The sequence below is a fragment of the Phyllostomus hastatus genome, unplaced genomic scaffold, assembly GCF_019186645.2.
Source record: "Phyllostomus hastatus isolate PE091 unplaced genomic scaffold, TTU_PhHast_1.1 phas_contig_277, whole genome shotgun sequence".
NCBI lineage: Eukaryota > Metazoa > Chordata > Mammalia > Chiroptera > Phyllostomidae > Phyllostomus > Phyllostomus hastatus.
In genome coordinates, this window is record NW_025333832.1 from 146,080 (window position 1) to 167,437 (window position 21,358).

General features: G+C 55.3%; 1 protein-coding gene across 3 annotated transcripts; it reads left to right on the forward strand.

Annotated features, from left to right (window-relative positions):
* Positions 1–1,895: 1,895 nt before the first annotated feature.
* On the forward strand, positions 1,896–18,242 carry LIPE (lipase E, hormone sensitive type). Of its 3 annotated transcripts, none has more exons than XM_045838222.1 (10): positions 1,896–2,174; positions 9,146–9,681; positions 12,006–12,096; positions 12,214–12,359; positions 12,529–12,714; positions 12,942–13,236; positions 14,009–14,236; positions 14,488–14,664; positions 16,800–17,221; positions 17,633–18,242. In XM_045838222.1, exons 2-10 carry the CDS (start codon positions 9,157–9,159, stop codon positions 17,846–17,848), a joined length of 2,286 nt encoding a protein of 761 aa, XP_045694178.1. In that variant the 5' UTR covers positions 1,896–2,174; positions 9,146–9,156; the 3' UTR covers positions 17,849–18,242. The 3 variants fall into 3 exon arrangements, with proteins under 3 accessions (XP_045694178.1, XP_045694176.1, XP_045694177.1); XM_045838220.1 differs by lacking the exon at positions 1,896–2,174 and adding an exon at positions 2,182–2,657; XM_045838221.1 differs by lacking the exon at positions 1,896–2,174 and adding an exon at positions 7,672–7,821.
* Positions 18,243–21,358: the final 3,116 nt, after the last annotated feature.

Sequence of the window (21,358 nt, forward strand, 5' to 3'; positions counted from 1 at the left end):
CCCAACAAAAATCTGCTTCACAGCAGGAACTTCTGGCCCCACAGGAGCCTGCACCACAGCAATCGCTTCCCATCCAAAGGGTGTCCTTCACTCAACAGGAAGCTGCCTCACAGCAGAGAGCTGGGCCAGAAAAAGAATCTAGAACTGAACAGGAGTCAGAATTGGGAGAGGGACATGTAGCCTGGCCAGCACCTGGCCCAGTAGAGCCACCTCTAGCTCAGAAAGAAGCTGGATCAACACCTCTGGCCCAAACTGAATCTTTGTCCCAAGAGAAACCAGGACAGTCAGACCCTATAGCCCAGGAAACAGCTACAGCCAAATCCCAGCAGGGATCTTCGATTGGGTATGGGTTTCTATCAAAACTTCACAGACTATCCCTACAGCAACCAGTCTCAGATTGGAAGACATTTCTTAAGTGGGTCACAGATGTTGACTCAGAATCAGATTTGGGGTGTCCATATGAGACCGATTCACCAGCCATGAGGGGTGGAACAGTGACCCAGGGAACGAAGCTGGACTTCGAGGGGAAACCTGGTTATGAAGTGATGTCAGGAAGTGCTGGGACATCAACCCAAGGAAAAACCAGAGACTACTGGGACACAGGTGAGTTGAGCCTGAAGGCACAGGAGTCTCCCAGGGACAGTTATTAAGTATTGAGAGATACAAATATGTCAGGTTAGCTCAGGTGATCTCTCAGCAGTCCTGCTAAATGAGGATCAACAGCCCTATTTGATAGATGAGAAAACCGAGGCCTTGAGATCTGAAGGATCTGACAGGAGGGGGGCAGTAGGGGGTGGCCAGTCCTGGATCCAAAGCCAAGGTCTGACTTCTTCACAGGCACCAGGCTGCCTCCCTTCGAAGGATTTGGGATAAATCAAAGTGGGAAAGGATTCTGAGTCAGGGCCAGAACACAGAGGAACCCGCCTCCCTGCCACTTACTATTCATCCATCCCTCCCCAAACCCACTGAGCACAGTTCCAGGGCACACACTGCGGTGTACACGGGAGACACAGGCTGAACATGGCCCCTTACCCTTGAGGTGATTCCATCCCAACTAGGCCGAAATCTGTGCCTTCGCAGTCCTTGAGGCTCTCCGGGTCAGTCCTCAGTGGCATAACACTTGCTCCCCTCCCCAGGCTGTCCCCTCAAGGAAGTCCCAGTCCAGCCAGGCCTTCAGAGGCCTGTGTGCTACAAGAGGGGCCGTGGGATCCACCAAAGTCCCCAAGCAAGATAGGAGCTAGAGGAAGGGAGGGCTGGGGTGGCAGGAGCGGAGGGTGAAAGGGCTGCCAGCCATCCCTTCCTCCCCTCCTCCGAAGCAGGAAGCAGTGCCCTGGGGTGTGGGCTCCAGCTCCCATCCCCCTTCTCTAGGCTGCAAATGGGCGTCAAGTGTTCTCCCTACAATGAAAGGTTCCTTGTTGAAGTGGTGGGAGGGTGAAAAACATGCAGCCCCACTCTGGAATCCAAGGGGCCACAATGGCAGCCCAGCCCAGAGGCCCCGCCCTCCCGGAAGGGCTGACCTGTCTCTCAGGGCTGAGAAGAGGGAATTAGTGCCCCTTGGTGCTAAGGCTGCTTGTAGGCCTTGGGAGGGTGGGAAGGAGGGGCAGGATGGAAAGAGAGGGTTCCAGGTCTTTTCCCAGTGCTGAGGATGAGTTATTTCTCTAGCCACCAGAAACTGTATCAAGGGACGCCCTCCCCAAACTAAGGGGGAGACCAGGAAGCCTTTCTTAAAGAGCCCGTGTGGCCGCTGTGTCCATGCGGGAGCCTCGAGCTCCCTCTGTTTCCCGCCTTTTCCCAGGCTCAATACACTGCTTCCGCCACCGCTCCTCCCCTCCGGCGGGCCGGCGACGCGGGGCTAGTACGCAGGCGCCGAGTATTCTCCTTGCCCCTCCCCTCATTCTCCGGGGCAGACAAGGCAGAAAAAAGAACGGCGAGAAACAGGGCACTAAAGAGAACTAGGAGGTGGAGAGAGGTGCGGAGAATGGAGAAACCTGGGCTTCCTCCTCCAACGACTGGCAGGCAGAGCCACGCCTCCGGTGCTGGCGCCCCGCCCCGGCTTTGAATTGCCTAAGAACCTGGCCGGCTCCCCTGCCCCCCAGGCAGAGGCTCAGCGGCGCCCCGGTCTCCCCTCCAGCGGGCGGGCAGGTTGGCGTTCTAGGGGATTCCTACGTGGGAAGGTGAGTGGGAAAACAAGGCTGAGAACCAACAAGTGATCAAATCAAGGCTTCCGAGCCAGGATGGCCACCGTGGGATTCCCCACTAGTCCTGCCTGATGGATGGACGCTCTTCACTGCCTCCAGGGCTGCATTTTTGTCTGTCTTGGGTCCTTCGGCGTGGAAGGGACAGAGCCAACCTTAGGCCTTGGCGGTTGAGGGCGGGACCGGGCGGTGGAGTGAGGTTCAGATTATCCAAGGGGTGGGACCCAGAGTGGAGCAACCCCCTGATTGGGTATAGGCGCCCGGTGTTGTGTAAACAAGATTAGCCCTCCCCGCGGAGCATGAAGGCTGCAATTGGTTCCCGCGCTGGGAACTGAGGAGAATTGATGGAATCAGCGGGGGAAACCGGGCCCGCCGGGGCCTCTGGGGCCCCAGCCTCGAAGGAGGACAAAGAGGGATCCAAGTGCCGTAGCCGCCGGCGGTGGCGAAAAGTCAAGGCCAAAGGTGAGCACATGGGGGTGGGCAACAGCCCGGAAGGAACCTCAGACATCCTGAGAGGAACCGGGGGACTAAGTGGACCCACCCACCACCTCGAGAAGTAGGGGAGTCCGTGGATTGGCCCATTGCCGCCCTGCGGGGGGATGCAGGGATGATGTGAGAGCGGAATTTCCCCCCAGCCTAGAGACTACCGGACGCCCTACTACTGTCTTGGGAAAAGAGTCCAGAATGCGAGTCTTCTGGACCAGCGTTGCCGCTCTGGCTCCCTACTCGCTGTGTGACCTTAAGCAGAGCCTGCTCTCATTGCTTCCCACCTGGGAAATGGTTGAAGCACCACTTTTCCCGTCACAGGCACTCTTGAGAGGATAGTAAGGAAGAGGTTTATAAGCTGTTGTCCAAAGAGGAAGTTTAGAGGTGAGTCAGAGAAAGGTAGGAGGAAGGGGTGCTCCAAGGTGGGGAAAGCCAGGGGGCCATTACAGCTCAAAAGAGATCAGTGCTCCCATCCTTCATTCAGTCCATTCATCCCTGTCAGTCCACGTGCTTCAGCCCCACTCCCCTGGGCCTAACTTCCTGACCCCCACTCCTTCTAGAAGTAGGGGGTTCCTGGGTTGGCTTCCCTCACCACCCCTCCCTCAGGAGAAGGGACTGGCAGTCCAGCGGAGATGCTGCAAGCCTCAGGCAGGGGCTGGCATTAAGCCCTTGCTCAGTTTTGAGTATTTGTCAACCCAAGTGAGGACTTGTGGGAAGTTCCTGTGCAGAAAAGAAACTGACATAGCTCCTAAGCCCCAGCAACTCCAAACTCAATTGTTCTCCCTGCCACAGGCTGCACTGTACATCCCTGTCAAGGACAGAACTGGAACTGGCTGTGATGCACATGCAGGGTCAGATAGGCTCAGACCGGTGCCCACGTGCATTCACTGTCACACAGCGAGACTGCATCACAAGCCAACAGAGTGCCCAGAGGCAATACACACGTGGTTAAGTACATGGGCATTGGAGACCTGGTTCCTCAGGCTATGGGCAACAGGCTTCCTCCCCTGCCTCAGCTTTTTGAGCTATAAAATGGACATGATTAGAGTGCCTGACTCCTGGGACTGTTGTGAGGTTTGAGGGAATGCAGTGTGTTTGGTGCTGGCACACAGCAAACTCTCAGAAGGAGTGGAGGTCACCCCTCATGAGACAGCAAGCTCCCTAAGAGTGGGGCTGTATCAGCCTTGTTTACCCCATATTTCCAGAGCCTGCTATGTCAAGCACATAGGCACTCAAATATTTATTGAATTAACAAGTAAAGGAATGCATGAACTGTAACACTGGGACAATAAAGTGAACATGACAACATGCTCACTTAGGATTGTCATGAGGAGTCAGAATCCTCATGGGCAGGGCTTCCTGCACAGGGCTGAGCCAGTCTTCACAAATCCATTGGCCCACCTTCTCACACAGGCTCATTCCCCCAAGCTCTAAGATCTGCCTCATTTGTTCTGGTGCCAGGTCTCAGCTGGGTGAGTCAGACCCCGCCCCTGCCCCAAGGGCATCCAGGCTTGCTGGTGCAGTCCTTGTCATCCATTTCAATCTTGCCGGTAATCCAATGACGCTAGTGTCATCATGATCACCTTATTTCCCAGTTCATGACACTGAGGCCCTGAGGGAGCAAGGTCACCTGGGCTTCCTTTTTGGCTAGTGAGGGCAGAGAAATGGCCATCTCCAGCCTCCTGAGGGCAGGGAGTGTGTGAGCTCAAAACTGCTGTGTGCACAAATTTGTTCGGCAGACATTCACTGAACACTTATTTGTGCCAGGCCTAGGCTCTCGCACAATTATAAACTGTGATGAATACAAGAGGGAAATCCCTGAGAAAACATAAGTGGGAGGCTTTCCTAGGAGGTAACATTGGGCCCAAGGATAAGCAAGTGTTGACTGCTCAGCAAAGGGTCAGGGAGGGCCAAGGGGACAGAATGAGCAGAGACCTTGAGGCCCAAGGAAGTAGCACATTACAGCACAGCAGGAGTTCATCAAGGAAGGGGAGAGAGAAAGAAGGCTGGGTGGGCAGGGGCCCAGATGGTTCCTGGTTTAGGAGGCCATGGCTAGGATGTGGGGCTTTATGCTGAGAACAAGGTTGGTGCTGTTGAAAGGCTGGGAGTGTGTGGCCAGATTTATGTTTTAGAAGGATCCTGGGGCTGCTGTGTAAAACAGACTGAAAAGGACAAAATCAGAGACACTAAAAAGCTGTTACAATCATCCAGATAAGGGAGCAGTGGGGGTGGGGAAGATCAGGTTCTAGAGGTTTCTAGGGGCAGGGTAGACAGGGCTTCATGATGGGCTGGATGGGGATAGGAGGTGGGTGGGATGATACCCTGGTTTCTGGCTTGAGCAAATGAGGAGACATGCATACTTATGCCACACGTACACATACCAGGATATGCACAAATCTCAGTACATGCATTTATACTCACACAAACACATGCCCACAGAACCTCACAGGCCAAGACAGACAGAGGCAGATACACTCACAGGCTGAGAAGCACACACACACAGGCCATGGCACATGCATAAAAACATGCCTTCAGATATACCAAGAAACAGAAAAATGCACAGATGAAGAAAAAATGTCAACATACCCCCCCACACACACACAGGCTGGGTCAAACACTGACCATGACCCAAACCTGAGTGTGTCCATACATGCATGTGAGCCTCAGACACACTCACACCTGACAACCAAGAGAGCACACAGCTGAGACCTGATGGAAGAGCAACACCCAGATATGCCATCCTTGCTGGTTCTGTGACCCTGGGCAGCATGTCACCTGTCTGGGTCTGTTTTCTCATCTTCCAAAAGGGTGGTAATAGTCCCCACCTCATGCATCCTGGGGAAGATGAAATGAGTTACTTCACAGAGAGCACATAAAGAGATCAGTACCCAGCACACTACCATCGGACCTCAGAGCGCTGTTGGCTCTTCTGTAGGAACACTCAGAGAACAGGCTACACTCACCGGTCCCCTCCTGCACTTGTACCCCGGCATTCCCCTTCAGAAGCCCTTACCCCTCTCAGGCCCCAGACCTCGCCCTTCCTTCATCTTCCCCCTACTTCCTTCCACATTGCCCTGCTCCATCGCCAGGGGCCAAAGTCCAGGCCTGAGTCAGATGCCAGTGCTCTGTGGGGCAAAGGGCTAGTGCCCGGACTGCAGGACCCCTCAGCCCTACCTCTGCCCCAGTCCCTGCCCATGGCCCTGGTGGGCCTGCCTGTGCCCCAGTGCCCTCTGCCTGGGATTTTTGACAAGTTTCTGGCAATCTCAGCATCCCTTCCTGCCAGCTCCAGCCGGCCTAGCCCCCAGGGAGCCACCTAGACCAGGGCGAAGGGCAGGGCCCTCGGAGTCATGAGGGCCTGTTATCCAGCCTCTTCCCCACTGCTTTGTGCAAGTTACTTGTTCTGTCCAGGTCTCTTCTGTCCTCCTCAATAAAGAGCCCTACTGCCTAGATGGGAAGTAAATAACAATGGCTTTATAAAGTAGGAAACCACAGTCTATTAGGCAACAAATACCACATGCTGGCTGTGCGCCAGGCACTGTGCAAGGGGTTCAGGAACAGCAATAAAACAAAGTCCCTGCCATCAGGGAGCCTATAAATTAATGAGGGAGACAAAGAGCAAAGACATAAATAGTCCATCTATGGTATGTTAGACAGCAATACGTGCCACAGAAGAAAATAACCCAGCATACACATTGGTGAGGCCGCATGAGAACCACTGAGCAGACAGCTATAGAAAACACCGCCCAGGGGGCAGACAGGATGGCCTAGTGCATTTTCCATGAGGAAACCAGGCTGATCCAGGATCACCGGGTGAGTAGCTTGGGCTGGTGTTCCACTGTCACAGCCACCAAGCTTAGAGCTCCCTCCAGAGGCCTCTGTCCACCTTGTCTGCCCTGGGGAGGGGTGGTCCTCTCCTGAGCTCCCGTGCATCCCCTTCTGTCCCTCACTATGACTCTTCAGGCTTTCCTTCCTTCAAGTATCCGCTGAGGACCTACTATGTGCTAGGCCCACTGATGGGTCTGCCCTCAGGAGAATGGCATTTCAGGGGGAGAAACAGGGGGACTCACCCTCGGCCAAGCAAATGACACTGAGGCCTCAGGGCCTCTCATTTGCACTGGTCCCTTGCAAGGCCCTGCACCTAATTTTGTATTTGTGATTTTGTATTGTTTTTCCTAAATAGCCCCACATCCACACATAAGTTTCATGTTCTAATAAGCTTCATGGCTCTATGAAGCCTGGTTCTGCCCCCAGGGGGAAACAAATAATAAACATGTAAACAAACAAATGTGTAATCACAAATGTGTAAAATTCTAGAAAGAACAACTTAAGCATGATGGCAGAAAATAGTGCTGGGGCAAACCTCCTACAGAGATGAGCAGTTAGGGACTGCCTTCTCAAGGAGACAAGCTGAGGACTGAAGGGCAAGAAAGAGCTGGCCAGGTAAGAAGCATGTGGATTAACATAGGTGAAGTGTCTCTCAGCCCTGCTTTCCCTGTATGTGAGGAGGAAAGAACAGTCACAGCAGGATGGGATGTGAAGGGTAAGCGGCAGGTACAGGATACCCAGTGTGAGAACACCACACGGTAGGTAGGCCTGTGACTCAGGCCCCTAGCTGAGCTTGGCACTGCCCTTAATCTGCTTTTGTCCTCCCAGGAGGGACAGGCAGGGCTAGCTACCCTCTTTCTTTCCCTAACAGCTGGAGCCAACTGTGCCAGGGACAGCCTGGGGCGGGGGAGGGGGGGTGGCAGGCAGCGGGAGCAGAGATCACGGGACCCTTGCTCCTTGAATCCACGCCGGAGAGAGGGAGAGCAGCCTGGCTGGGTGAGAGGGGACAGTTTGTTCAGAACTGGGGCTAAGACTCCTGGGTCTGAGGGAGAAGGAGCTGGGGGCCTGGGGTTCTAAAGCAGAATTGAACTGGGGCTGGGCGCAGGCAGGGGGGCAGGGAATTGGGCTCCAGCTCTGTTTACAGCACGTGGTTCTCACTGTCCCTTGTGGGTAGGAGGGAGGTGGATCAGTGGCCACACCCTGAGCAGGCTAGGCCCCTCCCCGGGTTTATTGCCCCAGGCTGCTACTGGCACAAGCCACAGTCCCACTGTCCAGCAGTCCTAGCCTGGGGAGGACTCTGAAGAGGCCTGGAGGGGTGAGTGCCCAGCAGCTAAGAAATAGGAATGGCCCTGAGAGACAGGAATGGCCACTGCCAAACCCCAGGGCCTAGAAAGGAGGGGTTATGCTCTAGGGGAGCAGGGGACCAACAACCCAGGAGCCAGACAAGGTGCTGAGTGGGCTGCAGGAGGGAAAAGTCTCTTGAGCAAAGGGCAAGGGGGGACCCTTAATGTGGGGAATCCAGTTTCCGAGGGTCAGAGCTAGAGGCCCAGGCTCCAGAGCCCTGGGAGAGAGACAGGACTCTGGACCTGGGTTTGAAATCTACTCTACCGCTTTTAATGCAGCCTTCAGCTCCTTCCTTAACACCTCTGTGCCTCAGTTTCTCCTGTAAAATGGGATGCTACCACTAATAGCTGAAGCATGAACCAAGGCAGTCTGTCTGGGTCTCAGAGAGTTATCAAGGACAAATGAACAAATGCACAGAAAGCTCTCAACATGGTCTGGCACAGAGTGAGCTCAAGGTCAGAGGCAGCGATGATTATGAACGAGTACTGCTATTCCAGGCCAGAGAGCAGACCTGGCCTGTGCAATCTAAGCCAAGTGGACAAGCCGGAAGGCCGGGAGACCCACCTGGGAGAAGAGTGAGACCGTTTTGGGACTACTCAGAACAGGATGGGAGCTGGAATTTGGAGGGGGTTCCACAGCCAGACTTGAGGGGCCAGGAAGGAGCAAGAGTGACTCTTCAGTTTTAAGTAAGGCTAGAGTGATGAACTCCTGGTTCAGGAAGAGAACTGGGCTTGGGACCAGGGTCCTGCGACACCACCAGGTGGATGGGAGTGGTGGGCTGAGGGATGAACGCTCCCAAATATTGTTGGAGGGGAAGGGCCTATGGGCAATGCCTGGGGCCTGAGAAGGAGGTGGGATGGAGGCCTGGACTCCTGGGTCCTAACAGGGGGGACCAACTGGAATCCAGACTCCTCAGAACCTAGAAGGAGTCCTGGGCCCAGGACAGTAAATGGACTTTCGGGTCCCTGAAAGACAGGAGAACAGGAAGACTCCTGGGTATAGGAGATGCTGGAGTGAGGGAACCAATAGGGGAGAGCAGGGACACCTGGGGAGAATGGGCTGAGGGTTTGAACTCTGGGCTCCTGAGGAGGAAGAAAGGATCTGGGTACCTGAACTCATGGGTACTTGAACTCCTAAGGAAAAGGGGATGAGGCTCTAGCCTCCACCATTGGGTCTAAAGGAAGAGACCAGATTCTGATGCCTCAGTCTGAGAGGGGCAGGGGATAGAGACCAGGGCCCCAGCTGAGCAAGGGATGATCCAGCCCTGCTTAATAAGCCTCTCCACCTATTTGCAGCCTCGAGGCTCATGCACAGCATGGACTTACGCACGATGACACAGTCGCTGGTGACTCTGGCAGAGGACAACATGGCCTTCTTCTCGAGCCAGGGCCCTGGGGAGACAGCACGGAGACTGACAGCCGTCTTTGCGGGTGTTCGGGAGCAGGCGCTGGGGCTGGAGCCAGCCCTGGGCAGCCTGCTGGGCATGGCACACCTCTTTGACCTGGATGCAGAGACTCCGGCCAACGGGTACCGCAGCCTGGTGCACACAGCTCGCTGCTGCCTGGCACATCTGCTGCACAAATCACGCTACGTGGCCTCCAACCGCCGCAGCATCTTCTTCCGCACCAGCCACAACCTGGCTGAACTCGAGGCCTACCTGGCCGCCCTCACCCAGCTCCGTGCTCTGGCCTACTACGCCCAGCGCCTGCTGGCCACCAGCCGGCCAGGGGGCCTCTTCTTCGAGGGTGACGAGGAGCTCACCACCGACTTCCTGCGCGAGTATGTCACTCTGCACAAGGGCTGTTTCTATGGCCGCTGCCTGGGCTTTCAGGTGAGCCCCTGCCCTGCCCTGAGCCCACACTGAAGGCACCTGGTGGTCCCTAACCTGGTCCAATAGTTTAGCAGAATAACCACAAGGGTCATGGATTTAGAAAACTGCAGATACAGAAAGGGAAAGTTGTCTGGGGCTTAGATAGAGCTACACAGGGACCTCAGACATGTGACCCTGCCCCCCACCAGGCCAGATCCACCAGGGAGCAGGAAATCTTTAATTTACATAGCATTTTACACCAGGCTCCCCACTGCTCTCTATAGTCCTACGCTCAGGAGTCCATTCACTCTTTTTTGTTTGTTTGTTTGTTTGTTTTTAAGATTTTTTTTTTTAGAGAGAGGGAAGGGAGAGAGATAAAGAAAGAAACATCAATGTGCGGTTGCTGGGGGCCGTGGCCTGCAACCCAGGCATGTGCCCTGACTAGGAATCAAACCTGCGATCAATCCACTGAGCTATGCCAGCCAAGGCCCATTCACCTTTTTATGTTACCTGTCTGGCCCCTGAAATCACACAAGAACCCCCAGGAGGACAGTATTATTCTCAAAGGCCCATTTAGTCATCCCCACTGGAGGCCTGGGAGGTAGGAGCAGAGGTTGAAGGGGAGGGGTCCCTGGAGCTGCTCAGCTGGACCCAACTCTGCCTGGGCTTTGTGACTCACCTAGGGAACTGCAGAATCAGGCTCTTCAGGCTGAGGGGAGGGCCAAGGAGCGGATCTGAGTTGGTGACAGTGAGGAAAACCTGGTCTCAGCCCCACTCCACCCTGAACAAGGGCCCTGACTCCTGCCCACTGCAGGCCTCCTACCCTCTGCTTACCCCCAATCACCCTTGAGGAGACACAGCTCATCTCTGCCCTAGACAGATGCAGCCAGAGGCCTTCAGAGTCATAGGAAAGTAGTTTGGAGACTCAAAATTGGGTGGCCCTTGGGGGACCAGGCTCAGAGCAGAGGCTAAATTGCCCCTCTCTGGGGTTGGTGCCAGATCCCCTAGTGCCCAGCCATATCGGGAAACCCCACCAGGAGTATTTGGGGCTGTCTGGCCCTGCAGCCCCCTTCAGAACCTCTCAGGACCTCCCCCTACCTCAGTGATAGTCGTGCTTGACAGTCTCTCAGCCTCCACCCCCCCCCACCATCCCCCATTTCCCTGCAGGGCAGCCTCTCTTCAGTGACCCAGCTTGGGTGTCCCTGGGAATGTCCCCTCACCTAAGATGAAACCACAAATACTGGTCAGCCCAGCTGGGCCAGCCAGCTCCTGTGTCCTGGCTGTGACCTTCAAGTCACGGGAGAGAGATCCTGGGGACACCTGAGCCAGCATCAGCCACAATGGCCAGGCACCCCTCTGCTCTCTGGCCCACTGGGACCCCTGGCCAGGGTGGGGCCATGCCTGAAAGCTACTCTGGGGACCCAGCTGTGCTGTGTTGCAGGACAGCTCCCCGCCCGCCCCCCCCCCCCCGCCCTCCCCGGCACTATAAAATGGCAGTCCCGAGAGAGCAGAGGCCTTTCCTGTCTGGGTCTGGCTCAGCCCAGTGCCTAGCACACAGGAGGACCTAGGCCCATATTTGCCAAATGAACAGAAGACCCCTGCTGGCCCCGGCCCACCTCCTGTGGCTTTTTTCCCCCTCTGATCTCATCTCCCCATTGTCTGTCTTTCCTGGGCTGTGTGGCTCCTCTCTCAGATGCTGTCTCCCTCCTTGGCTGTCTTTTTGCCTCAAGATCTCTGGCCCTATCTTTGACCATCTCCCATGTGTCCCCCTATTGACTTATAACTGATCCCCATTGCTGTTCTTGCCTTATCTCTGTTCCTCACTGACGTTTAGGAAATTCCTGCATCATTTTACACCCCGCTTAAAATCCTTCAGTGGCTCCACACCCCCCATCTGGAATAAGTCTGAATTCCTCAGGCCCTATGTGAGCCCACTTTGCTTCTCTGACCTCACCCCTGCTCCTCCTCCCCTGCCCTCTGCTCCAGCCACATTGGCCCCTGGTTGCTTATCCACGGCCAGGCCCACCTCAAAGCTTTGTACTTGCTGTGCCCTCTGCAAAGAGCAGCCTTCCCTCACTTCATTTGGGTCCCTCAGGCCCCCCTCCTCTAAGTAGCCTGACCCCTAGTCGTTCTGTGTTCTCTCCACCAAATGTCTCTTCAAAGCATTACTCATTACTTGACATTATATAGTGTGTGCCTAGAGCAGTGCCTGGCATACAGAGGTAGCTCAGTAAATGTCTGCTGAATGACGATACCTGTCCCTCACTCCTGATATCTGCCCCTCGCCCTGCATGCCCCTGGTCCTTCTCCTGGGTGGTGGGTGATACAGAGGCCTCTCTCCACAGTTCACGCCCGCCATCAGGCCATTCCTGCAGACCATATCCATCGGGCTGGTGTCCTTTGGGGAACACTACAAACGCAACGAAACCGGCATCGGTGAGCCCCAACCAGCTGGGCCCTGCCTGCACCACCCCTGCCCTCCCATCCCTCCTCCCCGTCCCTGACCCCACAGCCTGATCTGCCTGGGCTCCCTGACACCCTCCTGACCCCCAGGTGTGACCGCCAGCTCCCTCTTCACCAGTGGTCGCTTTGCCATCGACCCAGAGCTGCGTGGGGCTGAGTTTGAGCGGATCATTCAGAACCTAGACGTGCACTTCTGGAAAGCCTTTTGGAATATCACTGAGATCGAGGTGCTATCGGTGAGCATGGCGCGTGATGAGGGCCTAACCTGGGGACACTGAAGCCCAGAGACCCATCCCAGGCCACATCAGGTCTCCACAGGGCTCCAGACCCAGGGACGGTATGTAAGGGAAAAACTGGGGCCTTACGCTGCCCCTCCCCAGCGCTCCTTCTGTTCCCTCCCCCCAGTCTCTAGCAAATATGGCATCAGCCACCGTGAGGGTAAGCCGCTTGCTCAGCCTGCCACCAGAGGCCTTTGAAATGCCACTGACTGCTGACCCCAAACTCACGGTCACCATTGCACCCCCCTCGGCCCACACGGGCCCTGGGCCAGTCCTCATCAGGCTCATCTCTTACGACCTGCGTGAAGGACAGGTAGGGCCCCTGCCTCAGCCAGGAACAGGTACAGAGCAAGGGGCAAGGGCAGCCCCCTCCCCAGCACCCACCTTTTCCCAGATGCCCTCCCTTCTTCCCTCCGTGCCTTCGCCTTCGTGACTCACTGCTCACACCCGCCCCCCTCCAGTGTCTCCGAGCACATACCCTTCGTGGGGAAGGCTCAAGCAGGCGGCCCCAGTGTCACCCTCCTCCTCCCTCACCCCCAGGACAGTGAGGAGCTCAGCAGCCTGGTGAAGTCTGAGGGTCCTAGGAGCCTGGAGCTTCGGTCACGCCCCCAGCAGGCCCCCCGTTCTCCATCCCTGGTCGTGCACTTCCACGGCGGTGGCTTTGTGGCCCAGACCTCCAAGTCCCACGAGCCTTACCTCAAGACCTGGGCCCAGGAACTGGGTGTCCCCATCCTCTCCATCGACTACTCCCTGGCCCCAGAGGCCCCCTTCCCCCGAGCACTGGAGGAGTGCTTCTACGCCTACTGCTGGGCCATCAAGCACTGTGCCCTCCTCGGTGAGCCCAGCCCTGTCCCTGCCCCAGCTTGCTTCAGCCCCCAGACCTCACTGCAGGGGAGCCAGTCACCTTGTTTCTCAAGTCTCATCTTCACCCCCTGCCTCCCCTTCCGTCTCCTACCACCCAGCCCTCTGCCACCTGGCTTCCCTCCACCCCACCCCACCCCTCCATCTTCGCCTGAGCACTCTCTCCCAGTTGCCCCACCCAGCAGCCTTCCATCAACCATTTCCTCCTCTGCCTCCTGCTCCCCGACTCCAACCTGTACACACCATTACCCCCCCACTCTCTCCCCTAGTCTCCTTTGACCTTTTCTTTCCTTCTCCTATTCCCCCCTGATGTCTCCAGCCCATTGTTCTAACTCCTCTGACCTTCCACTTCTGACATCTTGGGAGGTACAGAGCAGGGTGGGACTGTGCCCCATGCCACAGGGCCCATGGTTCCTTGCCAGCCTGAGCCCCTGGCTTCCATTCCCTGGCCTTGAATGCCTCTTCCTCTCCTTGCACTCTCGTCCATCCTTCTTGCTTCCAGCCTCCCAAGCTTCCCCAGATCTTCCTGATCTCTGGGCCTCTCCATATCTTTAGTCAGTCCAGTTCTCTGGCCACTATCCTTCAAATGGGTCCAAATCCCTGCTTCAGTTTACCAGTCTCTAAACTTGCGGTTAGCTAGACCATGGGGTCGGGGCCTGCACATCCCACCTCTAAGAGCCCAGGGCTCCCAGCCCAGGGCTGGATTTCCTCCCTGCCAGGCGTGACCAAGCCCCCATCCAAAACAGGCTCAACGGGTGAGCGGATATGCCTCGCAGGGGACAGCGCCGGCGGGAACCTGTGCTTCACTGTCTCCCTTCGGGCCGCAGCCTATGGGGTGCGGGTGCCAGACGGCATCATGGCAGCCTACCCAGCCACAATGCTGCAGCCCACCGCCTCTCCCTCTCGCCTTCTGAGCCTCATGGACCCCCTGCTGCCCCTCAGCGTGCTTTCCAAGTGTGTCAGTGCCTACGCTGGTAAGGCCCACACCCTCAGAGCTGGGACCTGGGGAGCCAGGGTGCCTCGGGCCTACAGGGACAGGGGTAGAGACCAGTGTCCTGGGTCTGAGACAGAAGGGCTGAGGAGAGAAATCTAAGACTCCTACTGAAGCGATAAGCTATTCTTGGGTCCTTAGGGGCATAGATACCTGAGGCTCTGGGTGTTGAGAATGGGCCTAGAAAGAGAAGAGACCAGCCTAGCACACCCCCCCCCAACACACACTCCACAGGTGGGGAGACAGAGGACCACGCCGACTCAGACCAGAAGGCACTGGGCTTGATGGGGCTGGTTCGGCGGGACACAGCCCTGCTCCTCCGGGACCTCCGCCTAGGAGCCTCCTCGTGGCTCAACTCCTTCCTGGAGCTGAGCAGGCACAAGCCCCACCCTAACTCAGAGCCCATGGCAGGTGAGTGAAGCCCTCCCCACACACCCACCCAGGATGCCCGGGGGGACAACCTGGCACACCAAAGTCCTGACACAGAAAGGTGGCTGTGCCCAGGGGCACTCAGGGCAGCAGACATCACCGGATTCCTGGTTCTGCCCCATTTCTAATCCTGGTCCTTACTACAAAGCCTTGGTTTTCCATGACAGTCCACATCCTGAAAATTCAAGGACTTCAGGTCCCCCCAGGTCATCTCAGTCCCAGAGACCATAGGATTTAACTCTTCAAACAGCCTTTTCCAGAAAGACACCCCAGTAAACAACTCAAAGGTCTGCCCCAGGTGGGTCCTCAGGTGGGAGTTCAGCCCTCTTAAATTCTTTCCAGACTTTTATTTTAATTTATTGATTTTAGAGCAAGAAACATCAATTTGTCGTTCCACTTATTTATGCATTCATTGGTTGATTCTCCTATGTGCCATGACTGGGGATTGAACCTGCAACCATGGTGTATTGGGACAACACTCTGACCAACTGAGCTGCCCTGCCAGGGTTCCAGAGTTTTAAGCAGCACTTAGGGGTAATATCCCTGCTGCAGGAGCTAACCTGTAAGGCTGGGGCAAAGAGATCAGCAAACCAGATGGACCTTGGGAAGTTTCCAAGCCTTGGGCAGGTGGCAGGACCTTCAGGCAGCCGAAAACCACTTCCATTCAGGATTTTCCCCACTTTTCCTTAACATTTTAGTTTTAAGGATTTTAAACTACAACCAACTCAACTTACTTCTCACTCTCTTGAAAATCAACAGTATTTTCTGAGTAACAGAAATGGCATGTTCAAAAGTATATGAGTACTCAGAAAATTATTCCAATTAGTTGTTTTGTTTTAAATTAAGTTTTAGAGTATTCAAATGGATGCAAATAAATGCACATAAAAACAAAAGGAATTTGAATGGTATGCACACAGACCAGTGAGCGCTGGGACTTTGCTTACAAAGGTGATGGGTGCAGTCCCTAGAGCCCCTGCACTCACAGCCATCTAGCCACCTAGTCATTACTAGGAAGTAATGACATCCATGAGCCTTGCTTTGCTCCTCTATGAAATGGACACAATGAGAGTGCCCGCCTCATAAGGTTGTCATAAGGACTGCTTGCACCCATTCATGCCAAGTACCCAGCACAATACCTGGCACACAGTAGGTACTCTTAGGGGATGCCAGCTTCCCTGACTGGCTGTATGCTGTCACTCTAGTCAACAGTTCTGTTCCAGTGACCCCCAGCTCACAGACTTAATGCAGTTATTCGCATATCTTGCATTTGCCTTCATGGATTTATAATGATAAATGAAAAAAAAAATGGAGGATCTTGGCCCTAGTGGTAAAAAGTGTGGGTCTGATAAAATTAGTGGAGCTGAGGCCAAGGTGGGCACACCATGTGGGCCGGAGCACATCTGTAGCATCAGTTGGGTGCTTGCTTTCCTGGTCACTCAACTGGAAGAGAAAAAACTGAAGAACATAAGGCCCATGTTGGGAGTAGGTCTATGTAGCTACAGGTGTGGGACCCCTGGGAATCTAATGTGCCCCCAAAACACTTTTTTGCTCCCTTCTTAGTCTCCTTGCAAACCCTGTGGGCCTGCTCCCTACTCCACTTTGATCCACTCATACTCTGTGTGTCAAATAGCTGTAAAAAGATGGCTGGGTCTCAGGCTGGGCCAGGAGGCTGCTGGAACAGGGTGCCCGACCTGGTAATAGAACAGTTGGACCTAATCCAATATCTTATCCCTCTGAATCGTCAGCACTTCCTATGAGGTAAGGACTATTTTTATCCCCTTTGTGCAAAAGAGGAAACAGAGACTCCCAGAGGTAAAGTGACCTGCTTTTAACTTTCCCAGGCACCACACACACACACACACACACCTCCATTAGAACACAGCGTCACCTCAAGGACCACGAGGCTCTTTCCACCTGCCCCTTGGAGTTGCAGCTTGAACGTGTGGAGCTCCCACCTGTCCCCAAGGAGATGTCTGGGGGGAACACACCAGGTCTCCACAGCCCTAGGACACAGCCCCTCTTCTAGAGGCCTGTGACTTTCCCTGCCACCCACACACCCATGACACAGAGGGGCTGACCTGCAGCCCAGCTAGCCCCTGACCTTGCTCCTCTCACAGAGCCAATTCGACGCAGCGTGTCTGAGGCAGCTCTGGCCCAGCCTGGGGACCCACAGGGCACGGACCCCCTCAAGGACCTGAAGCTGCATGACCTGAGCCTCAAGGGCAGCTCCGAGACATCAGGCACCCCTGAGCTGTCACTGTCAGCAGAGACACTTGGCCCCTCCACACCCTCAGATGTCAACTTCTTATTCCGGCCTGACGATACACCAGAAGAGACTGAGGCCCAGGATGAGCTGAGCACCCAGGACAGAGGTCAGGGCATTGGTGCCTCCTTCCCTCGGGGCTTCCACCCAAGGCGCTCCAGCCAAGGCCCCACACGGATGCCCCTGTACTCGTCACCCATTGCCAAGAACCCCTTCATGTCACCGCTACTGGCACCTGACAGCATGCTGCAGGGCCTGCCACCTGTGCACATTGTGGTAAGTGCTAGGCAGGGACCAGCAAAGAGGGGTGGGTGGGATGCAGATGCACCTGGGGAAGAAAGCTCCCAGGAAAGGGTGGCCCCCAGGAGAGAGGTGTGCCACCAGGAATGCCTGGCAGTGGGAGAACGCAAGGGATTCAGGGCTGCCATTTTCTTTTGAAGTCTTGTTGAGCATCATGCGACCGAGGGGCAGCTGCAGGGCTTGCAGAGTCAGGGAAAGGGAAGCTACAGTGGGTCCTGGGGGAAGGAAAAAGCCAGGCAGAGAACAGGGAACCCCATTAAACTCATACTATAACCCCCCGCCAATGCGCCCCCGTCTCCCTCTTCTGTCTGCCCCTTTCTCCACGTGTTTTACCCCACCCTTGTTTTCTGCACGTTGTCCCTGTGTCTCACCCCCACTGTCCTGCAGGCGTGCGCGCTGGACCCCATACTGGACGACTCGGTCATGTTCGCGCGGCGGCTGCGCAGCCTCAACAAGCCTGTGACGCTGCGCGTGGTGGAGGACCTGCCGCACGGCTTCCTGAGCCTGGGGTCCCTGTGCCGGGAGACGCGCCAGGCGGCTGCGCTTTGTGTGGAACGTATCCGCCAGATCCTCACTCCGCCTGGCACCGCCGCGGGGGTCTGAGCCTCAGGTCAGAGCCAGGCCACCCAGTATGTGGGGGTTGGGGGTGAGGGGCGGCGACACTAAAGGCCTCCTGTTTCCATCTGTGTCGGCCTCATAGTGTATTGTGAATATGCTTCAGGAGGAGGGGAGGAGGGAGGGGACCCTTCAGAGAGCCCCTGGCCCCTCCCTACCTGGGCCGTAGGAGATAGCCAGCTGTGCCTTAAGTTGAGGATGATAAGGGGGAGGCTGGGAGGTGAGACCCTGGACTGGGGGGTTGGGGAGAAACCAGTCTCTTGAGACCTCTGGACCTGCACTCCACCATTGCCTTCTACTGCTACTGCAACGGCCACAGGGGCAGGGCCTGACCCCACTTGCCCTCGGCTTGTTTTTGTTTGTAAATAAAAGTATTTAATTAGTTTGGCCTCTTGCAAACGGGGACAGGGCAGGTTTGTCCCTCTTGGAGCAGCATCACACTCAGCTGCTGGGAATGAGAAGCCTGGGATTGGAGGGTTGAAGGCTGGGGGCCCAACCTGGAGTCCTGGAGAGGAAGGGGCCTGTGGGCCTGGATTCTTGGGTGCAGAGGGACTGGACTCCCTAAAACACACAGACTTCCCCACAGACTTAATCCAGGTAGAGCATCAGAGGACTCCGGGTTCCCAGCTACTCCCTTTTATCAACTCAACCCCAGCACCCACCAGAAGGAAACCCAAATAACCTAGTTATCGCCTAGATAACTGGAACAAGCTAACAGGACACCAGAAACAAACTATTCACCCAAAATTCTGGAGGCCCCAGCTCTGCCACTCAGTCCCTCAACAAAGACTGTTTCCTCACCCTTTTATGAGCCCTGAGTTTGAAGCAGAGATGGTTTCAATCCAGGGTCTGCCCTCAAGGGACTCAGGGAGGATGTGAGATTGATGCAGACACAGCTCCTACAAGGGCTACACCTATAGTAGTCAGGGAGGGCTTCACAGAGGAGGTGATCCAAGCTTGACTTTAAAGGATAAGCAGAAGAAACATGCAAGGTGGTTAGAGCCAGTGGCCCATGATCCAGGCCTCTGGCATGGCCAGAAGTTTAGGCGCAAAGTGGGGAGTGGCCTGAGGGACCCAGAATGGTCAACAAGAGCAAACCCTGAAGGGCCTGGATTGCAATTTGGACTATAACTGAAAGGCAGTGAGGGCCACAGATGGGCTTTGAGCAGGGATGGGACTGGCAGCACTGAAAAGCCTGCTGGGACACTGAGGGACAGGCTGAAAAGGGCAAGGATGAAGCCAGAGAAAACAAGGCCTGAGCAGGAGCAGAGGGTAGAGAGTGGGAGTAGGGGTGGAGCAGAACCCAAGGCTGTAACTTAGGTTGAATGAATAGGACTTAAGGGTAGAGCAGAGGTGACAGGAGAGTAAGGGGACAATGACACTCAAGTCTGGCCAAGGCAATAGGTAGTGAGGCTATCTCTTTACTGGGAGGAAGCTCAGGTCTGGGTGTGGGGGGGTGGGGGGATGCACATGGAAAGATCAACGGTCTTAGACATCCACGGGGACATGCAGGAGGGCAGGAGAGTGGGCTGGGTGCTGACTGCAGCTGAGGGACTAGAAGAACCTTTCTAGGAAGAGGGGGCAGGTGGGATGGGCAAAGGGCTAGCACAGACACAGAGCTCTGAGGACTATGGCCCCCCAGTAAAGAGCAGGCAGTGAAAGTTGAGCCAGGGAAGGTTCTAAGGAGTAGCTGCAGAGGCAAGATCACGAAAGAAAAGAACATGGAGCAAAGGGAATGAATGTTAGGCGGGAGGGAGTGATCTATGTCAGATGAGAACCCAAATGTTATCATCAGGCCTCAGCAATGAGTGGGTGGGTCCTCGGTGACCTTGTACAGAGTCCCTGCAAGGTCATAGGAGGTGCACAGCCTGATGTGGAGGATTAAGGAGGGAGTGGAAGGTAATGGATTGAGCAGGTGGGTACCACAAGTCTTTAGCTGTAAAAGGGATGAAAGCTAATCCAACAGAATGATGCAATGTTTGTGTGTGTGTTTAGAAAAGATGGAACATGTTTTATACTGCCAGGGAAGGAAGAGAGGGGGAGACGGAAGATGAAAAACACAAGAAAGCAGTTTCCTGAAGGGAAGGGAAGAAGAGGACCCTCACCTCAGAGGCCCTCATTCACCCAACCAGTGACTTGAGTCAGGTCCTGTGATGGGGGAGGGAGCCATAGCCCAGAACTCTCCCTGAAGATCCAGACCCATTGTTGTGAATGACGGTTCCCCTTGACAAGCTCACAGGACCCCTTATTCATCTCTGCCCAAACAACCATCATCACCAACATGCTCTTTCCTGTCCCCATCTCAGGGATGGCTTCATCATTCCCTTTAGCTCCAATGGCTCCTTCTCTGGAAACACTTTCCTGACTCACCAAACCAAAAAAACGACTCTTCCGGACTCCCCTGCCTCTGTATATCCCTGCCTATCAATGAATGTGGCTATCCTCCCATCTGACCCAGGCCTGACTCACCCCGGCACACCGGAAGCCTCAGGAAATGTTTAAGTAATGGGTGGATGAAGGTGTGAATAAGTGAGTGTGAGGGATTATACGAGGAAATCAGTGGGGGAATTAATGTGGGTAGGGCAGGTAGATGCAAACAAGAATCAGGTTTTGGGTAGGAGGATGAAATGAATGACTAGCTGAGAGTGCATTCGGGATTCGGTTTCTCCAACAAAACAAAACGGGCGGTAGCCCGGCTAAGCTCCCTGGTCCGCCTCAAGTCTCACCAAGCCCACCGTTTCCCATCCGAGCTTCGTTAAGAATCCCAATACTGGACGGGAAAAGTCTTACCCAACCGCACAGGCAGAGCCTTTTCGCTCGCCAGAGGATTCCAGCTTCCGCCGAGCCCACCGGGATTCCCACCCGCCAGGTGCCCGCCTATTGGCGGACTGAAGGAATGGGCGGTGACTGGGGTTTTCGAGAGCCTATCTCTCTCCGACTTAGGGCAAGGGCCCCACCTACTAAGCAAGGCACCCTGAGTGGCCCAAGCTAGTAGGAAGCAAAGTGTTTATTCATTGAATGATAGTGACTGACGTCATGAGTAGCTTATCAAAGCTAGACTCCTCAGGAGGAAGACCCGCCTTAGGAAAAAACAACGCCGGAAGTAGTTGAGAGCGTGTTCAACTGAGGAGGGGTAATCCCTGGGGCTTCTGGCTGCACTTACTTGGGCTGTTGCTGGCCTGACCATGGGTCCTAAAGGATGGGGACTTGAGACTCCTGACTGCTTGGTCCTGAAGGAGGAGGCCAGGGGCCCGAGGGAGGAGAGAACTGAGGACTCGGAGGAGGAGTAACTGGGGCCCTAGACTTCTGGGTCTGACTGGAGGAGGAGGAGGCGGCTGAGCTCTTGGACTCCTTGATCTTGAGGGAGGAAGGAACTGGGAACCTGAAAGGCTGGGGTCTAGGGACCGGGACTCCTGGGTCCCAAGAGTCACTGGCCTGCCCAGGGATGACAGATTTGAAGTTTAGTATTTTATGTGGTTATTTATGGGGTTGGAGCCT